This window comes from Paroedura picta, chromosome 13 (genome assembly GCF_049243985.1).
Source record: "Paroedura picta isolate Pp20150507F chromosome 13, Ppicta_v3.0, whole genome shotgun sequence".
In the NCBI taxonomy this organism is placed as follows: Eukaryota; Metazoa; Chordata; class Lepidosauria; order Squamata; family Gekkonidae; genus Paroedura; species Paroedura picta.
In genome coordinates, this window is record NC_135381.1 from 12,396,131 (window position 1) to 12,413,918 (window position 17,788).

Here is a 17,788-nt window from a genome sequence, read left to right on the forward strand (position 1 = left end):
TAATATTCCATTCCCGGTCTTTGCAAAGACACTCCCCAATGATTCAGCGCATGCATCGATTTAATAGCTTTATTAAATGTGGAGCTGCGCTGCAGAACAGCAACACAGCCGGCAACTGCGTGCAATCGGTGCGCGGCACGACACATCATAACTTCACGGACTCCTAGTTTCCATTAATTAAGAACATTTCACACTCAACAGTTGAACAAAATTAAGTTAATTACGCGCAGACCTGTGTCACCCACCCATATACACACACACCCTGTCAAGGGACAGCATCCTATTATGGTTACCAACCCACAGTTTTAAGAAATGCCAACTGTTTCTATCCAACTCTAGCATTAGGCATTCAGGTTCTGCCATGTTTCTTCTCAAACTGCAAATGTGTTTGTGTGTGTGTGTGGGGGGGGGTATAATCCAACCCCTGGCAAAAATAATTCATTGGGCATAAACCAGCAAACAGAGCTCCCAACTAACAGGAAAGACTGGTTCACTGCTCAAGATTCCCCCAGTCTTTCCTTACTAAGATATCTCCTCCTCTTACATGGGAAGAGGTAGCATATTGCGATTTGTGCCTGCGTTCATACCCTGGGCAGCTGGTCCTTGGGAGCCAAAGTGTGGTTTTACTGCTAACAGGTTAATGTTCACCTTCCTTCTTTATCGCCCTGCTTACCTGTCCAAACTTCTGACTTCTCTCAGCATATATTATGTGTAACTGCTGATGCTGTTGACCTACGGCAGGATTCACGCCTAACCTTTCCTCCCTTACTTCAAAGAACTCCGGGCAACATGCGTCATTCTCCTTACAATAGCCCTGTGAGGTAGGTTAGGTTAAAAGAGAAGAACTGGACCAACATCACCCGCCATGGCAGTTTCATGGCAGAGTAGAGAGCAGAATAGAGAAACTGAATCTTCTAGATCCCTAGTCCAACACTCTAACAAGCACAGACTGGCTGACAAACTAATGTTCATCACAAATCTGGCCTGTTTGTAGTTCGGGGAGCAAGGTTTGTGAACTGAAAATCGGCATGAACTTCCAGAAATTTTTATGCAGCTCATGGTGGTTCATGAAGAGCCTGCTTTCTGCTCTTCGCAAAAAACAATTGAACGGCAGGGAGAATGGAGGAAACATTTAAATTCTTTTTGCTCCCCATGGAAAGCTGCAGGGAGCAGAAAGCAAGAGTTTCCAAAAAGCCGAGCAACTGTCCCCACCATTTGGCTGTTTGAAAACTCCTGCTTTCTGCTCCCCGTGGCTTTTCACAAGGAGCAGAAAGCAGGGTTCTCCAAGACAATAAAACCAAACAGCCAAGTGGTGGAGATAATGTCATAGAGTCCACATTTCCAGGGGGGGCTGATCTCTATAATCTGAAGATCTCTCTCTTTCTCTTTCTCTTTCTCTCTCTCTCTCGAGCAGTCTTTACACACACAAACACACACAGCAGTAAGTCTGAAAGATATACACAGAGAATACTGAATTAGGGCAGGAAAGGGGGTCTGCTGCAAAGACATAGCACACAAGGGTTTGTATCACCTCAATTAGCAGTATGCGATTGTAACACCACAATAAGTGGAGTGAAACAGGTAAAGCAGGCCTCTCCAAAAGTTTTGAACCTTAAATTCGGACACAGGTAATGGACACAACCACAAAATCAGAGGTGGTGCCAACCACACACGCAAGGAACCCCAAGAGAGCCAACTTGGTGTTGTGGTTAAGAGTGCCGGCTTCTAATCTGGTGAACCAGGTTTGATTCCCTGCTCCCCCACATGCAGCCAGCTGGGTGCCCTTGGGCTTGTCACAGTCCTGATAGTGCTGTTCTGACTGAGCAGTAGTATCAGGGCTCTCTCAGCCTCACCATCTCTTTAGTGGCGGTTGTCTCTGAAATATTATTCTGATCAGCAAAGCCAAATAAGAGCATTACCCAGTCCCACCGACTTTCTAAAAACACTTGGTGAATCCCACGAACGGTATTGGCAGGTGCCCCCAGGTAACATCCTGAAGACCCCAGCAATAAAGGATTGCCTCATTTCTTCACCAGTTTCCAAAAGGTTCCAACTAATATTGTTGCACTCAGGCTAAACAGAAAGCTCATTTCAGAGGCATTCATCAGACACATAAACATGAAGAAAGAGCCAGACGCAACACTAAATGCCAAGGCTAACCAAACAAAATCCCCTGTTCCCCTGTTAAAAAGAGCAAAAAATGCAGCGTTCTGGCTCATAAGCTCTCTTCGGGAAAGAATTTCAGCTTGGAACCCCTCCGGCAATAAAGGGAAAGAGGCAATCAGCAGCGGCTCTAACCACTACACAGATGTTTCTGTTTAGTTTATACAGTACCACTTATGGAACAGGGATGGGTAAAACGAGTTTTCCAAGCAGGGGGGCTGGAGGCAGCAGGAAGACTCCCTCGCTGGAGACATCGGAGGCGAAGGAGTTTCTCGCAACCATCAGACTGGCGGAGACGGCCAAGCTCAGCTGGCCCACCTTTTGTTTGCGTTCATCTGCGGCGGAAAAGGCCCGGCCGTGTCCCACATTTGGAAATCTCAAACGCCCGAGCCGTTTGCAGGAACCACAAAAATAATAGTAAAACCTTGCCAAACGGATGTGTCCCCTAGGAGGCCATGAAAGCCTAATCGCCGTTCCGTTTCCAACAGTTGTTCCGCTTTCTGCGTCAAATGATCCGAGTCAGCTACGACGAGCAAAACGCAACCAGACGCAGTTGAAAACTCTGGCATTTCGGAACTGCCGCTTGAATGTCTCCGAGTGCTTTTGGAATCTTTTATGGCCCCACGGCCACCTGTTCCCATAACAAAACAGCTTAATGACAGTGAGGATATTATAGGCATGCAGCTCCGTCCTATCCTTCCCTGCAAAGCACCAAAGGGGAAATGCCTTGTCTGCTTTTAGAAAAGACGCCCCCTCTGAAAGCACAAGAGTAGATATGAAGACGACAACTGACTCTTCCAATGGTGATGGGGTGGAGGAATTCGTGAAATCTCCATTATTCTAGATCAAGTCCACAGTGAAACATGTCTTGCCTCCTGCACCATCACAGGAAGCTAGAAGAAACCAAGAATATACCACTTTTATTCTGAAAGCAGGCTGGACTGGAAGAAAAGTGCTTTACAACTTTTCGATGCTCTGAAATATTATCATCATTATTTCTTATATATATATCGTCCTCCCCTTGCAGCTCAGGGCAGTTTGCAGAGAACATGAACAGGTAAAACAAGGGTCCCCAACCTTTTGGCACATGGGGGCCACATTAGCGTGCCCGGCACCTGAATAGGGCCACATCTTAAACCAAAATGCAACAAAATTTTTAACCTACTGAGGGTGATAGCAGCAGACAACAGGTTGGAGGGCTGCACAGAAAGAGGTCGGGGGCCGTATGCGGCCCATGAGCTCAGGTTAGGGACCCGTGAGGTACAATATAAATTCAATAACAGTTAGTAGAAGTGACAATAGGAGCAGTAACAGCCGTAACAGTAACAACCATTAGTAACAACAACAGCAATAATAATAATAGAAGCGTTAACATATCAACTGTAGCTATTAACTCCACAATGACATCAAAAACTTTATGCCCCAAAAGCAGTGCCGAAAGAAAACTATTTAGTTTACCTGTGCAGTGTTGTTGGCCTAACCATAAAGTGAAGTTTAAAAACTTTTCCTGCTATGAAGTGCCCCTGAACCTTACAAACATCATATTGGTTGGAGTCCTGCATTTGTCATGTATGAACTGTCACTTTCTATTTATACTATTTATATACTGCCCTCCCCAAAGGCTCAGGGCGGTTCACATAAAAGAGAACAGAAACAATACAGATAACTGGAAGCACAGCTCATCTCCAAACTAAAATGATCAGCTCCCCTGGGAAAAAAGGACTGCCCTGGAGGGTAGATTACATAACATTTATACTCCACTGAGATCTTCCTTACCCCAAATCCCACCCACTCCCAGCTCTGCCCCCAAAGTCTCCAGTTCTTTCCTAACCCAGAGTTGGTAACGCTACATACAACAGTAGCACTCACATTGGATGTGTGTCTTGTTCTAGCAAGAGTAGAGGAAAGGAACTTCTTACTCTGGCACTAAAGGGAAGCACGAAGGCTTCCCTAAATAAATCAAAAATAAAGAAACAGATCTTTCTTTTTATAACCTGTCCTTCCTGAATGATAATCACTTTTCTAATCACTTTCTTGCAATCCACAGCAAGGATTCCTTTCCCTCCCTGGCCTAGCCCCCATTCCATAAGTGAGCCCGGCAAGGCAAAAGGTGCCAGGGCAACAGAGCACAGGAAGGTAAGGCAGGCACAGATTTGGGCTCCTTTTTTCAAACCCTGCCAAGTTTGGTGTAGTGGTTAGGAGTGCGGACTTCTAATCTGGCATGCCGGGTTCGATTCTGCGCTCCCCCACATGCAGCCAGCTGGGTGACCTTGGGCTCGCCACAGCACTGATAAAGCTGTTCTGACCGAGCAGTGATATTGGGGCTCTCTCAGCTTCACCTCTGTCACAGGGTGTCTGTTGTGGGGAGAGGAAAGGGAAGGCGAATATAAGCTGCTTTGAGCATCCTTCGGGTAGAGAAAAGTGGCATAGAAGAACCAGCTCTTCTTCTTCAGTAATATCAGGGCTCTCTCCGCCTCACCTCCCTCACAGGGTGTCTGTTGTGGGGAGAGGAAAGGGAAGGTGACTGTAAGCAGCTTTGAGACTGAGTAGAGAAAAGCGGTATATAAGAACCAACTCTTCTTCTTCAGTAATCTTAGGGCTCTCTTAGCCTCACCTCCCTCACAGGGTGTCTGTTGTGGAGAGGAAAGGGAAGGCAACTGTAAGCCACTTTGAGATTCCTTCGGGTAGAGAAAAGCAGCATTTAAGAACCATGCCATGCAAAAGACCAGATACATCATGGAAGAGAAGGAAGTAGAAGGTTCTCTTCATTCATTTGGGAAACAGAAGACTGAAGGGCTGGTTCCCCCAAAGTCTGTTCTGCAAAGTGCCTACAGAGCATCCCTACCTCCCAGCTCCAGTTCTCCGATTTGTTTACTGAACCTGCACATGGAACAAGTGGAATTTCTGAAAGCAAGCCATCCCATTCCCTGGGGGAACCAGATGACCAAGATGCTGGAGCTTGTAAGTAGGGATGCCTGTATGCCCTCAGATTTCTTGTTATATTTAGGGGGACTCATTTAGTAGAAAGCACAAGGGGCAACTCATGACTTGATTCTCTTCATTAGCAGGATGAGGGGCTTAGCCACAGGTGCAAGTTGATGCCAGCCAGGATTTTTTACATACATTACTAGTATCTTCGTTTTAAAAGTTGCCTGCATCTGACAACCAAGTTGCCCAGTCGGATTAGGGTGAATTTATGAAGACTCAGGTCTTTATGCATGCATCTGTCTTCCCTGAAGGTATGCTAGAACCAAACTTTATGTAACCTCAAGCAATCTGTGAATTATCTCCAGGTATGGTTCCCCTCTTCCGCAGTGCATCTCCCGAGACTGTGTGCTCATGCTACTGTGACTGGGGAAACAATGCAGAAGTTGGGAGTGTTCACCTTCCCTCCCGATGCCACTTTCTAGATCTAACTCTCCCCCGCCCCTCCAATTACTATGTGCTCCACAGAGGGATAAACCCAGGCACTTGTATCCCAGCAACATTTTCCCCTTACACAACACAAATAGCAGCTGGTGGGGAAAGAACATGAAGGGGAACAGGTTGAATGCTCCAAGCCCTGACACCAATTCGCCCATTAAAACACACCTTTCAAAAACCCAACAAGCAGAAAAATCAATCACCAATCTGGCATGGAAGTCGGCGCCTTAAGAGAGACACAGAAAATAAAGTAACTTTGGAATCACCTCTTACATTAGCACTAGCTGAACCATTTATCATCTTCAATCTCCAGGTAGTTTTCACGGCATACTTTGGTTTAAGGACCCCTCAGCAGTGTTAAAGAGGTCAAGCAAGAGAATAGCTGCAAGTCACCTCCTAAACCAGCCTTTCCCAACTTTTATTTTTCTGTTGAGAAACCATTGAAACATTCTTGTGGCTTCAGGAAACCCCAGAAGTGGCAAGATCATGCAAAATATGGCTGGAATGCATAGCTGTGTACACGCCCACCTGGGTCCCCTCCCCTCCCCACCCCTCCAGGCCCACCATTGGCCACTTTGGGAGAAGTGGGTGGGTTGACCTGACCATATATGGTCATATCACCCCATTAAATGCTTAACAAATTTTAAAATATATATATTTAAAAAATTAACTCCCACCCAGGAAACCCTTCCAGGGTCATCAAGAAACCCCAGAGTTTCACAAAACCCTGGTCAAGAAGGCCCATCCTAAACAGAAGCACTCAACGCTGTCCTGACCTCTTTATTGGGGAACACTATGTGTGCACATCTAAAACTTTTTCCTGCGTAGCACGCAACCTATTATTATTTCCAACAGATGTGCAGACTCCAGGCGGTGAGCACAAACAAGGAATTATGGGACAGCAGCAGAGGATTCTGGGCTTCCTCTGTTTACTCTGTCTCCCCCAACCGAACAACCGCTTTGCAGGGTACAAAACGTTGTGGGAGATAAGCAATCAGCAGGAACATAATTGATGCTTCACACATTTCAGCGGGCACAGGGGCATTTCAAAACCGAATTATACAAGCATGCACGCCCGCACATTGACCTATCACTCAGCTCCACTTCAAGGGCTGGAATTAGCTACGGCTCTCCCCCACACACACCGTGTGCCTGCACATTGAATGCACATTCAACAGTCACTGGATGAAGCAGCCCTCAGGCACATTGACATGAAAGGTCACTTTTTCCTGTGTTTGCAGGAACACAGAAGAACAACCGCCACAGAAGGGAGGAAAGGAGAGAGGGGATCTTACTTACTTTCACTGCGGGGCTCCCCTGGTGCAGAGCCCTGGCCTCTGCTTTCATCCAAGGTGAGAATAAGGGGGACATCATCCTCCTCCACGTTCACAGCCATCCCTCCTCCTGGGGGTGGCTGTTTTTAAGCAGGGGCGTGGATGGCAGCTCTGTCAAAGATCGGGGATATCTCCCAAACGGGACACTGTCCAGGCAGGCATCTCCTCCATCCCCTGACTAACGCTGGGCCCTGCCAGAGCAAGCTCCCTTGGGCAACGCCGGAAAAAAACCTTGCCAATCTTGTCGCCAGCCAAGTGGAATCTTTCTGCCAGATGCTGACCCGCACTTTGGGAAAGGCCGCTGCCTCACCGCTGCCGTGGCTTTCCAAACTGGTCCAACAGCATCCGTCGGTGGCCTCAGCAGCCCTTAGGACAAGGAGGAGAGGGAAGGCTGAGAAAGGAAGGAGAAGGTTGAAAATACACACTGCATCCCCGCACATTCATGAGACTTTTGGCCTCTGGGAGCACACTGGGAGCTGTGCCTTTCAGAAGCCCGGATCCCAAGAATCTATAGGCTAACTAGTTCTTCTACGAGGAGGATCGACTCGCCGTGTTGGTCTGAAGTAGCACAATCAAATGAGAGTCCAGAAGCACCTTGAAGACCAACAAAGATTTATTCAGGGTGTGAGCTTTCGAGTGCTTGCACTCGAAAGCTCACACCCTGAATAAATCTTTGCTGGTCTTCAAGGTGCTCCTGGACTCTCATTTGATTGTGGTTCTTCGACAGGTCTTGCCGCCCCTACCAAGAGGGAGACATTTCTTTCCCAAGGGATCTTTTGCAACAAAGAAACCAAAAGCCCTGGCAGCGGCACCTGGGACCTCGAGCCTCCGCTGGGCGCTGCAAACCGCTCAAGGAATCCGACTCTGCGCCCGCTCCGTCCCATGCCCGGGGGTGGCTCTGCCGTCGGAAGCACGCGGGGACGCCGGGCCCAAAGGCAGCTTTCTCCGCCGAGATGGGAGCGGGGAAGGCCGCCCTGCAGCCGCCGCTTCTCTCCGCCTCCCTCGAGGGGCGGGCGGGCGGTCTGGAGGGGAAAGCGGGTTCAGGGGCTGCAGGATCGCGCTGCCCTCCTTCGCTCCGGGACGGCGAGGAGCACTGGCGGCGCTCTCCGCCGGCCGCTCATGAGACGGGTCGTTCCGCAGGTTCGGCGGGACCTTGTCGCCGCGGTCGGGGGAGGGAAGCCAAGGGAAGCGCGCTCACGAGCAAGAGGGGGCTCCGCGGGCGCCTGGCGCTGGAGAGGCGATCCTAAGCAGGGGATCCTGCACGGGAAGGAGCGCAACGGGGCTTACTCCGCACTGAGCGTCCTTTCCGCTACCCCTACGCACATCGCAGCGCACGCACGGCAGCCCGAAATGTAGGGCATACGTACACTTCTTATCCTCTAAGGCCTCTTCTCTGCGTAGACGGAGAGGCGCCAGCGGGCTTACCCGCGGAACGGGCTCAAGCAGCAGCGATCTTTTGCCTGGAACGACCACTTCGTGGTTCATTTTGATGCCTGTGGGGGGACGGAGGGAGTGGGGGTTGGTTACCTTTCAGGGGCTAAAGCCGCAAGGCAAAGCCATTGCAAACTGCACCTGCCGTGTTGGTCTGAAGCAGCGGGACCGAGTTTGAATCCAGAGGTACCTTTGAGACCCACCAAGTCTGGCTCAAGGCGTAAGCTTGCCTTGCGCACGCACGCTGGACTCAAACCTTGCTCCGCCCGAGAGGACGCTTTGCATGCACCACGAGGACGTCAGAGGAGCCATGCTGGATCAGACTAGGAGGCCAGCCGTCCAGCACTCGGTGCCACTCAGAGGCCATCCAGCGGGGTCCCAAAGACTCTCCTTTGGGAGACAAGGCAGCCTTAGTTCCGAATAAGCATGCATGAGATGGCGTCTGTCCTTCGTGCTTTAATAATTCTCACTAAAGCAGAGAGCAGCACTCCTGGGAACTCGTACTACTTCTGCATGGAAGACGTGTAGATGCCTTTGGTGACGGAAGTTTAGGGCGCGCATCACGCTAGTACGCTTGTATTTCTATGGAGGGGAGCAACCCGCACGCGCGCGCCTGCGTCCTTAACCTGTCCTGATTGCACCGCCCCGGTGTTGCGTATGGAGATCCGAGGGGGTAATACAGGCGTGCACTTCGGGTTCCGTTCGAACGCCTTCACTTGCGAGGCAAGCAAGGAGCACTGATGTGACTTTTCCCCATCGGCATGAAAACAACCTGGGAGAGGCGCGGGCATCTACCGTCCCTCTTATGCTCGATATATTTTTAAAAACGCGTCCATTCTTTTTACATTGGTGGACATGCAACGGAAATAGAAAAATGCAAGAATACTATACTTTCCTCGGTCTTTCTTGATTAGCATTTCGGGTCCAATTTCACATGGGGTGGGGGGTGGGGGTCCAGAAAGAGAAATTAGTCGGCGCTCGCCCATCAGAATGAGCTTTCAGTTAACAGGCACTTATATGTCGCTTTTAACGACTTTTTCTCTCAAGTGTCTGGCATTAATCACTAACCTTGACGTTTTGATTGCCCTAATGTTTTGTATACAATTGAACCCAAAGGACTGATTTATTTTTCTAGCAAGGAATTACCATAGTGCATATTTAAGATGTTGTGACTCTGTTTACTAATTTGAAACTAATTTACTTTCTCCTTAAATCTGTACTCTAATGATCCGTTGTCTGAGGAAGCTTGCATGCACACGAAAGCTCCCGCCTTGAATAATTCTTTGTTGTCCTTAAAAGTGCCGTTGGACTCAAATTTTGTTCTGTTACTTCAGGCCAACACGGCTCCCCACTTGAATCTGGCACTTACGTTTCACCATTTATTTTATTTAGTCTATAGAATAAAGAAAGCGTCATAAGTAGCTCTGTCGCAGGGAGGGAGAGCTTAATTGTTTATTACTAAAAAGTTGGACAAAAGTGACTGCCGAATTCTAAAGGTGTCCCCTCCACTTTGTTAGCCCCGGAGAAAATGTTGATCTCGTTGCGTTTTGCGAGTTTCCCTTGATGCAATGTAAAAAAAAGCGGGACAGGAATTCTCCCCTTTAAACATTCTCAGCCAATTTAATTGGACAAGCCTCTCTTTGATGACCAATGAAAGCCGGGTGAGCACCGGAGGTTTTGATTGGCGATTTATTCAGTGGCGCCCCGCCCTTTCCGGAGTTAGAAGGTTTCACTTCCTCCTTAGTGAGACTTGGTTGCTAAGCAACGGATGAAATTGGACTTGTTTTCTGCAGGGAAGCGGTCTTGGGTGGTTATTTTTTCCCTCTTTCTTTGCGGGGCTTCTTTGGGGGTGGATCTCTCAAAAGGATGGGAGAGTTCGAGCAGCTTCCATGCAAGGAGATGTTAAAAACTGATTTTTGAAAAATCTTGGTACAGGGCTTCATCATGTTATAAAGATCTGAAATTGGGGTCCTGCATTGTGCAGGGGGTTAGACTAGATGACCCTGGAGGTACCTTTCCATTCTATGGTCTATACAATCATGAACAGCCTAGCAAACTGGATTTAGATTTTTGGTGAGGGTGGATCACTTAGGCATGAAATTGGGGTCCCTGTGGGTGGGTGGGTGGGTGGGTGGGCAGGTATTTGTGAGTTCCTGCATTGTGCAAGGGGCTGGATTAGATGACCCTGGAGGTCCTTCCAACTCTACGATTCTATAGGAATTTATTCTCCCACTCCACCCCCCAATCATATTTAGACTTTGGCTTACCCTGAGGATATTAGCAGTGTTTGCACTCTGGGACTGGACCCTCCATGTTCAATGGCAGTGCACCTTTTATTGTGTATATGCAGGTTCACTGTAAGCCAAATGTTGGCTGATACACCCCAGTTTAAGAAACTAACAATATCAGCCTAAGCATGTATACCTGTGGAAAAAATTCAGTGTCTTCTCAATTGCTTAATCAGATATAAATTGTTGTGAGGGGGCTGTTTGTGGTAGGACAAGTATAAATGTTTAGTATACAAAGTTACCAATGTACCTGGAGAAAATTGCTCTTACATAGTTACATTCTCTTGCTACAGTGATCTGATATTCCTCTCCAAGAATAGTATCAGCCCACCAATGCAGACATCTGGCTAGTCCATAAATATTACCCATCAATGAACCCCAATTTGGTGTAGTGGTTAGGAGTGCGGACTTCTAATCTGGCATGCCGGGTTCGATTCTGCACTCCCCCACATGCAACCAGATGGGTGACCTTGGGCTCACCACAGCACTGATAAAACTGTTCTGACCGAGCAGTGATATCTCTCAGCCTCACCCACCTCACAGGGTGTCTGTTGTGAGGAGAGGAAAGGGAAGGCGACTGCAAGCCACTTTGAGTAAAAAAAAGCGGCATATAAGAACCAACTCTTCTTTTTCATTCCGGCATCAGAGCTCACCTCTTTCCCCATCCTCCTACCTGACTTCTACCTTTTCTCCCTCAGCTACCAGTTAACACACAGTCCAAACCCATAGGTCCTCATCACCCTGTCTTGGCTTGGAAGAACACCACAAAAGTTGAGGCACCATCAGGCAGGCTTCTCCTTCTCGCTTTTTTGTGCTATTGTCTGTCCTAATTCTGCCACCTAAATTGTTTTATTAGCAGATCTGCTCACGGGAGCCAGAAGTATCAAAGCATTTGGAAGTCTTGGTGTATAAGGTCCCAACAGCTTAAAAGCACATACTGTATGCATATCCAGTTGAAAGCATGACTACCAAAGTGCAGCCTTCGTCACATGAGACTGTTGACCGGAGCCCTCCAAATGAGTCCCCGGTGAACTTAATTTCCCCAAGGATGACCATCAAGACCCCATTAAAGATCCTGGATCCTGGTAGGGCAAAACTGACCACTGTTGAGACCAAGAGGATCATATCTGTCATGGATGACACCATTGTTAAGGTAGAGCTGGTCACTCTGTTCTCATATGTCATGGAGAACTTTGAAGATTTCAGCATAACGTTGGGACAAGACCTTTCGGGGGCTCTTAAAGAACATTGGCGGCTTTCAAACCATATGGATGCCATACTCACCCGCCTCGAGAAAGAAGGTCTTCTGCTTAAGGGTGTTGGAAGTGGGAGCCTATTTGCCGCAGCAGATGAAAGTGGACAACTTAAGCTGCATGTTAAAGGCTTACAAAGTTCTGTTCGAAATATTTTGCGCCTGTTCTATATGAACCCCCTAGCAGGTCGGGCAGTGAGAGATGCTGCTTTTGCCAGAAATCCAAACGCTGACATCTTGATTAGAGGCCTGTGGGGAATCAGGAAGTTTCTGTTTGAGATGTTTCTCACCACTCCATCGGAAGAGAAAGACAAAATGAAGTTTATGCAAGACATCGCCCTCCGCGACAAGAAAAACACGGAGGCGATTGCAGCTTTGGAGGATGAACTGGCCGCAGCGATTCAAAATCGGGATGAGGAGGTACTGGGGAGGGGGAGTAAGGATGCTATTTGATAGCTGATGGTCCAAGCACTTTATTTATTTTAAATATTTCTTGGCTGTCTAATTATCAATAATGAATTGATTTACTGCATTTAAAAACAAGATACAAAGCTAAACCAGTAACTGGTATAAACAATAGTACAGGAGCAGAATAAAAACAGCAGTTAAAAGAAGCCATAAAAATTCTTAAAGAGCAATGCACATTATTTTTTTAAAAATCACATCAATTAACTAAATGCCTAGGAAGAGAAATGTTATAGCTAGGTGCCTAAATATTAAAAAAGAAGGAGCTGGTAATGGTGCTACCACTGACTTTGGGAGGGGGAGACATGGAGTAGTGACCAATTAGTACCTTGACCAACAAAAAATGTATTCAAGGTGTGAGATTTCATGTGTGCGCACACTTCCTCAGACAATGGAACAGGGATCCTTGGAGTGCAGATATAAGGAGATAGGAAATTAGTAGCAAATTAGTAAACAGACAACCGTTCAATCTTAAACAACTTCTCCTTCACAACAATGTAACATCTAATTTGAACATAGACACTGGTACCAGAGTTTGCAACAAATCCAGATGCCAACTTTGCTGCCACATACACACCAATAACACAATCACTGGACCTAACAACATCACCTACGCCATCAAAAGCCTATTCACATGCTCATCTAACATTGTATATGCCATTAAATGCCAACAGTGCCCCTCTGTTCTCTATGTAGGACAAACAAGTCAGATCCTCCACCAAAGAATAAATGGACACAAGTCTGACATAAAAAATCACAGAACCTGTAGGGGAACACTTGAAACATCCAGGATATTCAACAAGAGGCCTCAAAGTAGCTGTTTTATTGCAAAGAACAGACTAGAAATTTAATGTAACAAAGAAATAAGGCTAGCTAGGGCAGGAACCTCAGGTGAGTTGTGGAACCTGACCTCCATTTTGGGAGATGTTTTGCTAGTGCGTGTGTGTTTGTGCATCTTTGCATGAGCCTTGAGCATCCCACCTGTTATTCAGATTTCCAGGAAGAACGTCTCCATCAAGGAGCTGAAAACCCACCTGCACAATCTAGCCAAGTTTTCCGATAACCAAATCCAGCGTACCAGAGTTGAAGCAGAGAAGCAACAGAAGGGGGAACTGCGTGGCTCTCAGGCCAGGTGTGCCAAGTTGATGCAGGATATACAACAGTTAAAGGCCCAGCTCAATGCCCTCATTGCAGAAAACCGAGAGTCGGAGTTCACTCTTCGAAAGGTAGCTGGCGGGGTGATGGAAGTTCAAAGGATCTTAGGGTTGCTATCTTAATAATATGTCCCCCAAAGAGCATTACGCTCTGCCGGTTCCAACAGGCTGGTGGTCCCTGGCCCAAGAGAGGTTCGCCTGGCCTCAACCAGGGGCAGGGCCTTTTTGGTCCTGGCCCCCATCTGGTGGAATGAGCTCCCAGACTAGATGCAGTTTCTGTTGAAGTTCATTGATTTTTGCAGGGGCCGCAAAATGGAGATCTTCTGGCAGGCCTTCAGTTGAGGCCAGGCCACTGGAACCATGTAAGAATCCCTGCCCCTCCCTCCCTCATAACACCCTGGATGCAGTAATTCGACCAGGCCTGAGAGCAAAGGACATGGATTGTTTCTTTTGATGGTTTTAAGCAACTGTCTTTTTATTGCATTGTCAGTTTTAAACTGTTGTACACCACCTTAAGACAGCTGGGCCGAAATGGGCAGCTGTAGAAATCTATCCAGTAATAAGTAAGAGAAAGAAAGTACATTACCTTGGAAGCAAGCTGTTGCATCCAGGATCAGAACAGCAGAACAGCCTGGCACAAATTCACAGCTGCTAAGCCAAGCAAACCCCAGGTTGGAGCGTGATAAACTTCTTTGCTTTACAGGAAGAGGAGGACTGTTTACACGGGGCAAACCACAGTACCTCGGCTTCAGGGGGTCGCCCCAGATGAACTGCAAGCCTCCGTGCGTGTTTCGGGGGGCACCATTGTGCTCGGGCAGTGATATTTCATGGGAAAATGTGGCATTTCATTCAGGGATGGCACAAGCTGGCAGGGGCTCATGGGAATTGTAGTCCATGGACCTATGCGCGTTGAGCAGGGGGTTGGACTAGATGGCCTGTATGGCCCCTTCCAACTCTATGATTCTATGACCTCAGGAGAGCCAGTTTGGCCACCCCTGGTGGTCTGCAAATTTGTCACATCAATACAAATTACAATGGAGCATCGGGGCTGGAGGACTGTTTGGTTTTGTGGGTCATTCATAGGCTGGGCTAGGCTGAGACAGATCCATAGAGCTAGTCCAATTCCCCTTCTCCACATCCATTCTGTTTTCCCACAGTTGGAAGTTACGTAGCCCTGACCAGAAGGTACAACAAGCGGGAGCATAAAGATCTTTTCAGGGGGAACAGTTTCCTGTCACACACCACATCCCGCAACCAGAATGCTGGAAAAGATCATTGTTTGTATTAAAGAAAACATTCTGGTAACATCCAGTTCCCCACCCCAGTGGCTGTCCATAGGCTGGAACCCTTCATGGGGTTGAGAGTCGCTCTACTGCTGTCACTTTTGCTGCCTTTTGGAGACTGCTGCTACTAGGGCACGAGGGGACTGCAAGTCCTGCTCCTCTTTGTAAGCTCACTGAGTAGGAGCTGGATGAAAATCATTGGGTGCCATGAAGATTCTTCCATGGCTTGTTCCCTACTGTGATAGCCCCTACCCTTGTACATGCGTTTCCTGTCCATAGATATCCTGGCCTGCTCCCGACAGTCCCAGTCTCAATGGTGAGATCATAGAGTCATAAAGTTGGAAGGGACCTCCTGGGTCATCTAGCCCAACCCCCTGCACTGTGCAGGACACTCAGCCCTATCGCTCATCCACTGTAACCTGCCACCCCCTTGAACCTTCACAGAATCAGCATCTCCATCAGATGGCTATCAGCCTCTGTTTAAAAATTTGTTATCTGTGGAAAAGGGGGCGTTTTCACAACTGGTAAACATGAGTGGAATATTATCCTTTTGCAAATTACTACCTATTTACTTTATTTTGGAGTAAGTTGAAAGCGGACTGCCCTGGATACTGTTTCAATTTGGGTATTGGGTGGTTATTCTCCCCTCACGCCCCTCTGTGGGGAAAGATGTTTGCACATGTAAACAGCAAAACTCTTCAAGCGCACCAGCTCTGCTACGAACTGACTGTGCAGAAGCCCACTAGCATCCCAAAATGTATTCCCTGCTCCAGCTGCCTGGAGAAGCGGAACATCCTCCAAGAACACAGAACCATTCCCAATATAATAGGGGTAAATTATAGTCTGAACAGCAAATGGTTAGGCGACCAATTCCTAGCCAGAAGCTGTGTTCGTAGACCAGGACTATCAGACCCCTCAAAACTGGAGGGAGATTGGCCATGCAGTGCTCTTCTTTGTGGCACCGTATTGGGATTGCCCTGGCTAAGTCATCCCCTAGGTGAGACAGCCTGTGATTTCTAACTCTGTGTGTATTGTCTGTTTTAGAAGAAATATAAAGTGGAGATAGAAATAGAGAACTGGATCCAGAAGTACGACATTGAGATGATTGAAAAACAGGTACAGCTCCTTATCTTAAATGTTTCACTTCAAGCCATTTCCCTCTTGGGAATTTTCTCCTCGAGTGTCTCATTTCAACAAACCTGAAGCAGCAAAATTATTCAGGGTTCCAGCGCAAGATGGCTCTTTCCCCTCCTTTGCCTCCAGTGAGATGTGTTTCTTACTTCAAGGTCACCGAGCCAAGCTGTTCCCCCCCATTTCCTAATTCGATGGAGCAGCTCTGCCGGTGCTCAACTGGGCATCAAAATCAGGTTCCTCCAATCCAGTCCGCTTGTATGGATGACCTCAGCTACCCCAGGGTCAATTACAACACCCTGATGTAGTTTGGTCACCTGTTCTATATCTGCAGTCAAAAGGAGAATCAGGTGCAAGAAATGGCAAAATGAAATAACGGGAGGGCTAATTAAGGTTTTAAAGTATGCGGAAGGGAGGCCCAAGCCAGAGATACAAGCACAGTCTTTCTTCCTAGACTTATGATAGATGGGAGCTCCTTCTGGAAGTCCTGAGCACCTAGCATTGAGATTATTCAGTTAAAAAGTTCTGCTTAAACCCCTTTTGCTTATTAATCCTCTTTTACCCAAATGCAGAGCCCTTGGTGGACGAAGCCTCTATGGCTGCCCCTCCTGTTCCATTCAAAATGCAGATGCCGGCCAGGCCCATAGATAACAATGGGGCAGGGCCACGCCTACACCTCTGGGAGCCTTTCCTCTAATGGGCTGTTCCTACCCTATCAGGAGGAGCTGGAGGAGATCAACGTGGTCTACAAGGTGGAGAAGGCCCAGCTGGAAGAGCTGAGGGAGAAGTTTGCCGTACTTGACGAAGAGTTCAGCCAGATCCAGGAGGAGAGGCGGCGGAAGCAGGAAGAGAGGGAGAAAGCGGAGAAAGAGCTGGCGATTCTGGCCCGGGCTGCCACCCTGATCCAGGCCTTGTGGAAGGGCTACCTGGTGAGGTCAATGATGAAGTCCAAGAGGAGGAGGAAGAGCAGAGCAAAGAAGGTCAGGATATAAAGGCTGGCCCTTTCCGGCCTATTCAAAACGGGCAACTGTGCCAAATCAGGATAGTTTATAATACAGATTTTGCTCAGTAGGGTTGAGGTTGTTCCTTAATAAATGTAGGTCAACATTCAGACTTCTCATTCTCTCTCTCTTGCTCTCTCTGTTCTATTGGAAATCATGTAGGCTTCCCAATAGCCATACAATATGAGCCTTAGGTTCTCTTTTGAGATCTTGGTCCAGCAATTCAGCTTGCAAATGTGTTCCACTGCTGTACAGTGGAATATTGATGGGGTCATACTAGCCTCACCTGCCTCACAGGATGTCTGTTGTGGGGAAAGAGAAGGCAACTCTAAGACACTTTGAGGCTCCTGGTAGAGAAAAGTGGCATATAAGAACCAACTCTTTTTCCTCCTCTAGTCTCTTGTCCATCATGGGCAGGGGGGTACTCAGGAGTCAGTGTACAAGGAGCAGAGGCAACGGCTTTCCCCTGCTGTTGCCCCTTTCCTCAAGCAGCTAGTATTCTAAGGTGTGCTGCCTCAGAAAATGGAGGCTTCATTTAGTCCTCTAGTCTGATACCCAAGGATAGATTTATCCCTCTGTGTAATCCCATCTAAGCCAGTGGCCATTAGAAGAAGAGTTGAGGTTTTATACACCGCTTTTCACCACCCAAAGGAGTCTGTCTTACAATCGCCTTCCCTTCCTTTCCCCACAGTTGGACACCTGGTGAGATAGGTGAGGCTGAGAGAGCTCTGACTGCAGTCCTGACTGAATTTCACAATTCAGTTGTGCAATAACTGAATGCCACATATTGTAGTGGTTTCTTTCATGACCCCTAGAACTTTTCCCTCCATTGCCTGCATTGCATGATTCAACTTTTTAAACGG

The 17,788-nt window shown here is 47.7% G+C and overlaps 2 protein-coding genes across 11 annotated transcripts in view; one reads left to right on the forward strand and one right to left on the reverse strand.

Moving 5' to 3' along the window:
• Positions 1–8,907, reverse strand: part of TPCN1 (two pore segment channel 1) — a 40,895-nt gene extending 31,988 nt beyond the window's left edge. The window contains exons 1-2 of one of the 9 annotated variants that reach the window (XM_077308754.1): positions 8,448–8,907; positions 6,886–7,286 (exon numbers count right to left, since the gene is read on the reverse strand). In XM_077308754.1, coding sequence (XP_077164869.1) covers positions 6,886–6,982 — 97 coding nt within the window. In that variant the 5' untranslated portion in view covers positions 6,983–7,286; positions 8,448–8,907. The other 8 variants (XM_077308748.1, XM_077308749.1, XM_077308752.1 and 5 more) reach the window with 8 other exon arrangements.
• Positions 8,908–9,822: 915 nt separating this feature from the next.
• On the forward strand, positions 9,823–17,044 carry DRC10 (dynein regulatory complex subunit 10). Of its 2 annotated transcripts, none has more exons than XM_077308761.1 (5): positions 9,823–10,158; positions 11,496–12,311; positions 13,349–13,582; positions 15,838–15,909; positions 16,644–17,044. In XM_077308761.1, exons 2-5 carry the CDS (start codon positions 11,601–11,603, stop codon positions 16,914–16,916), a joined length of 1,290 nt encoding a protein of 429 aa, XP_077164876.1. In that variant the 5' UTR covers positions 9,823–10,158; positions 11,496–11,600; the 3' UTR covers positions 16,917–17,044. The 2 variants fall into 2 exon arrangements, with proteins under 2 accessions (XP_077164876.1, XP_077164877.1); XM_077308762.1 differs by having other exon boundaries at positions 11,499–12,311.
• Positions 17,045–17,788: the final 744 nt, after the last annotated feature.

Excerpts from the sequence above, each read along its gene's own strand:
- DRC10 (XM_077308761.1), top strand. The coding sequence starts at position 11,601 with ATGACTACCAAAGTGCAGCCTTCGTCACATGAGACTGTTGACCGGAGC. Across the intron at positions 13,583-15,837 it reads CGGAGTTCACTCTTCGAAAG|AAGAAATATAAAGTGGAGAT; the intron begins GTAGCTGGCGGG and ends TGTCTGTTTTAG. Across the intron at positions 15,910-16,643 it reads TTGAGATGATTGAAAAACAG|GAGGAGCTGGAGGAGATCAA; the intron begins GTACAGCTCCTT and ends CTACCCTATCAG.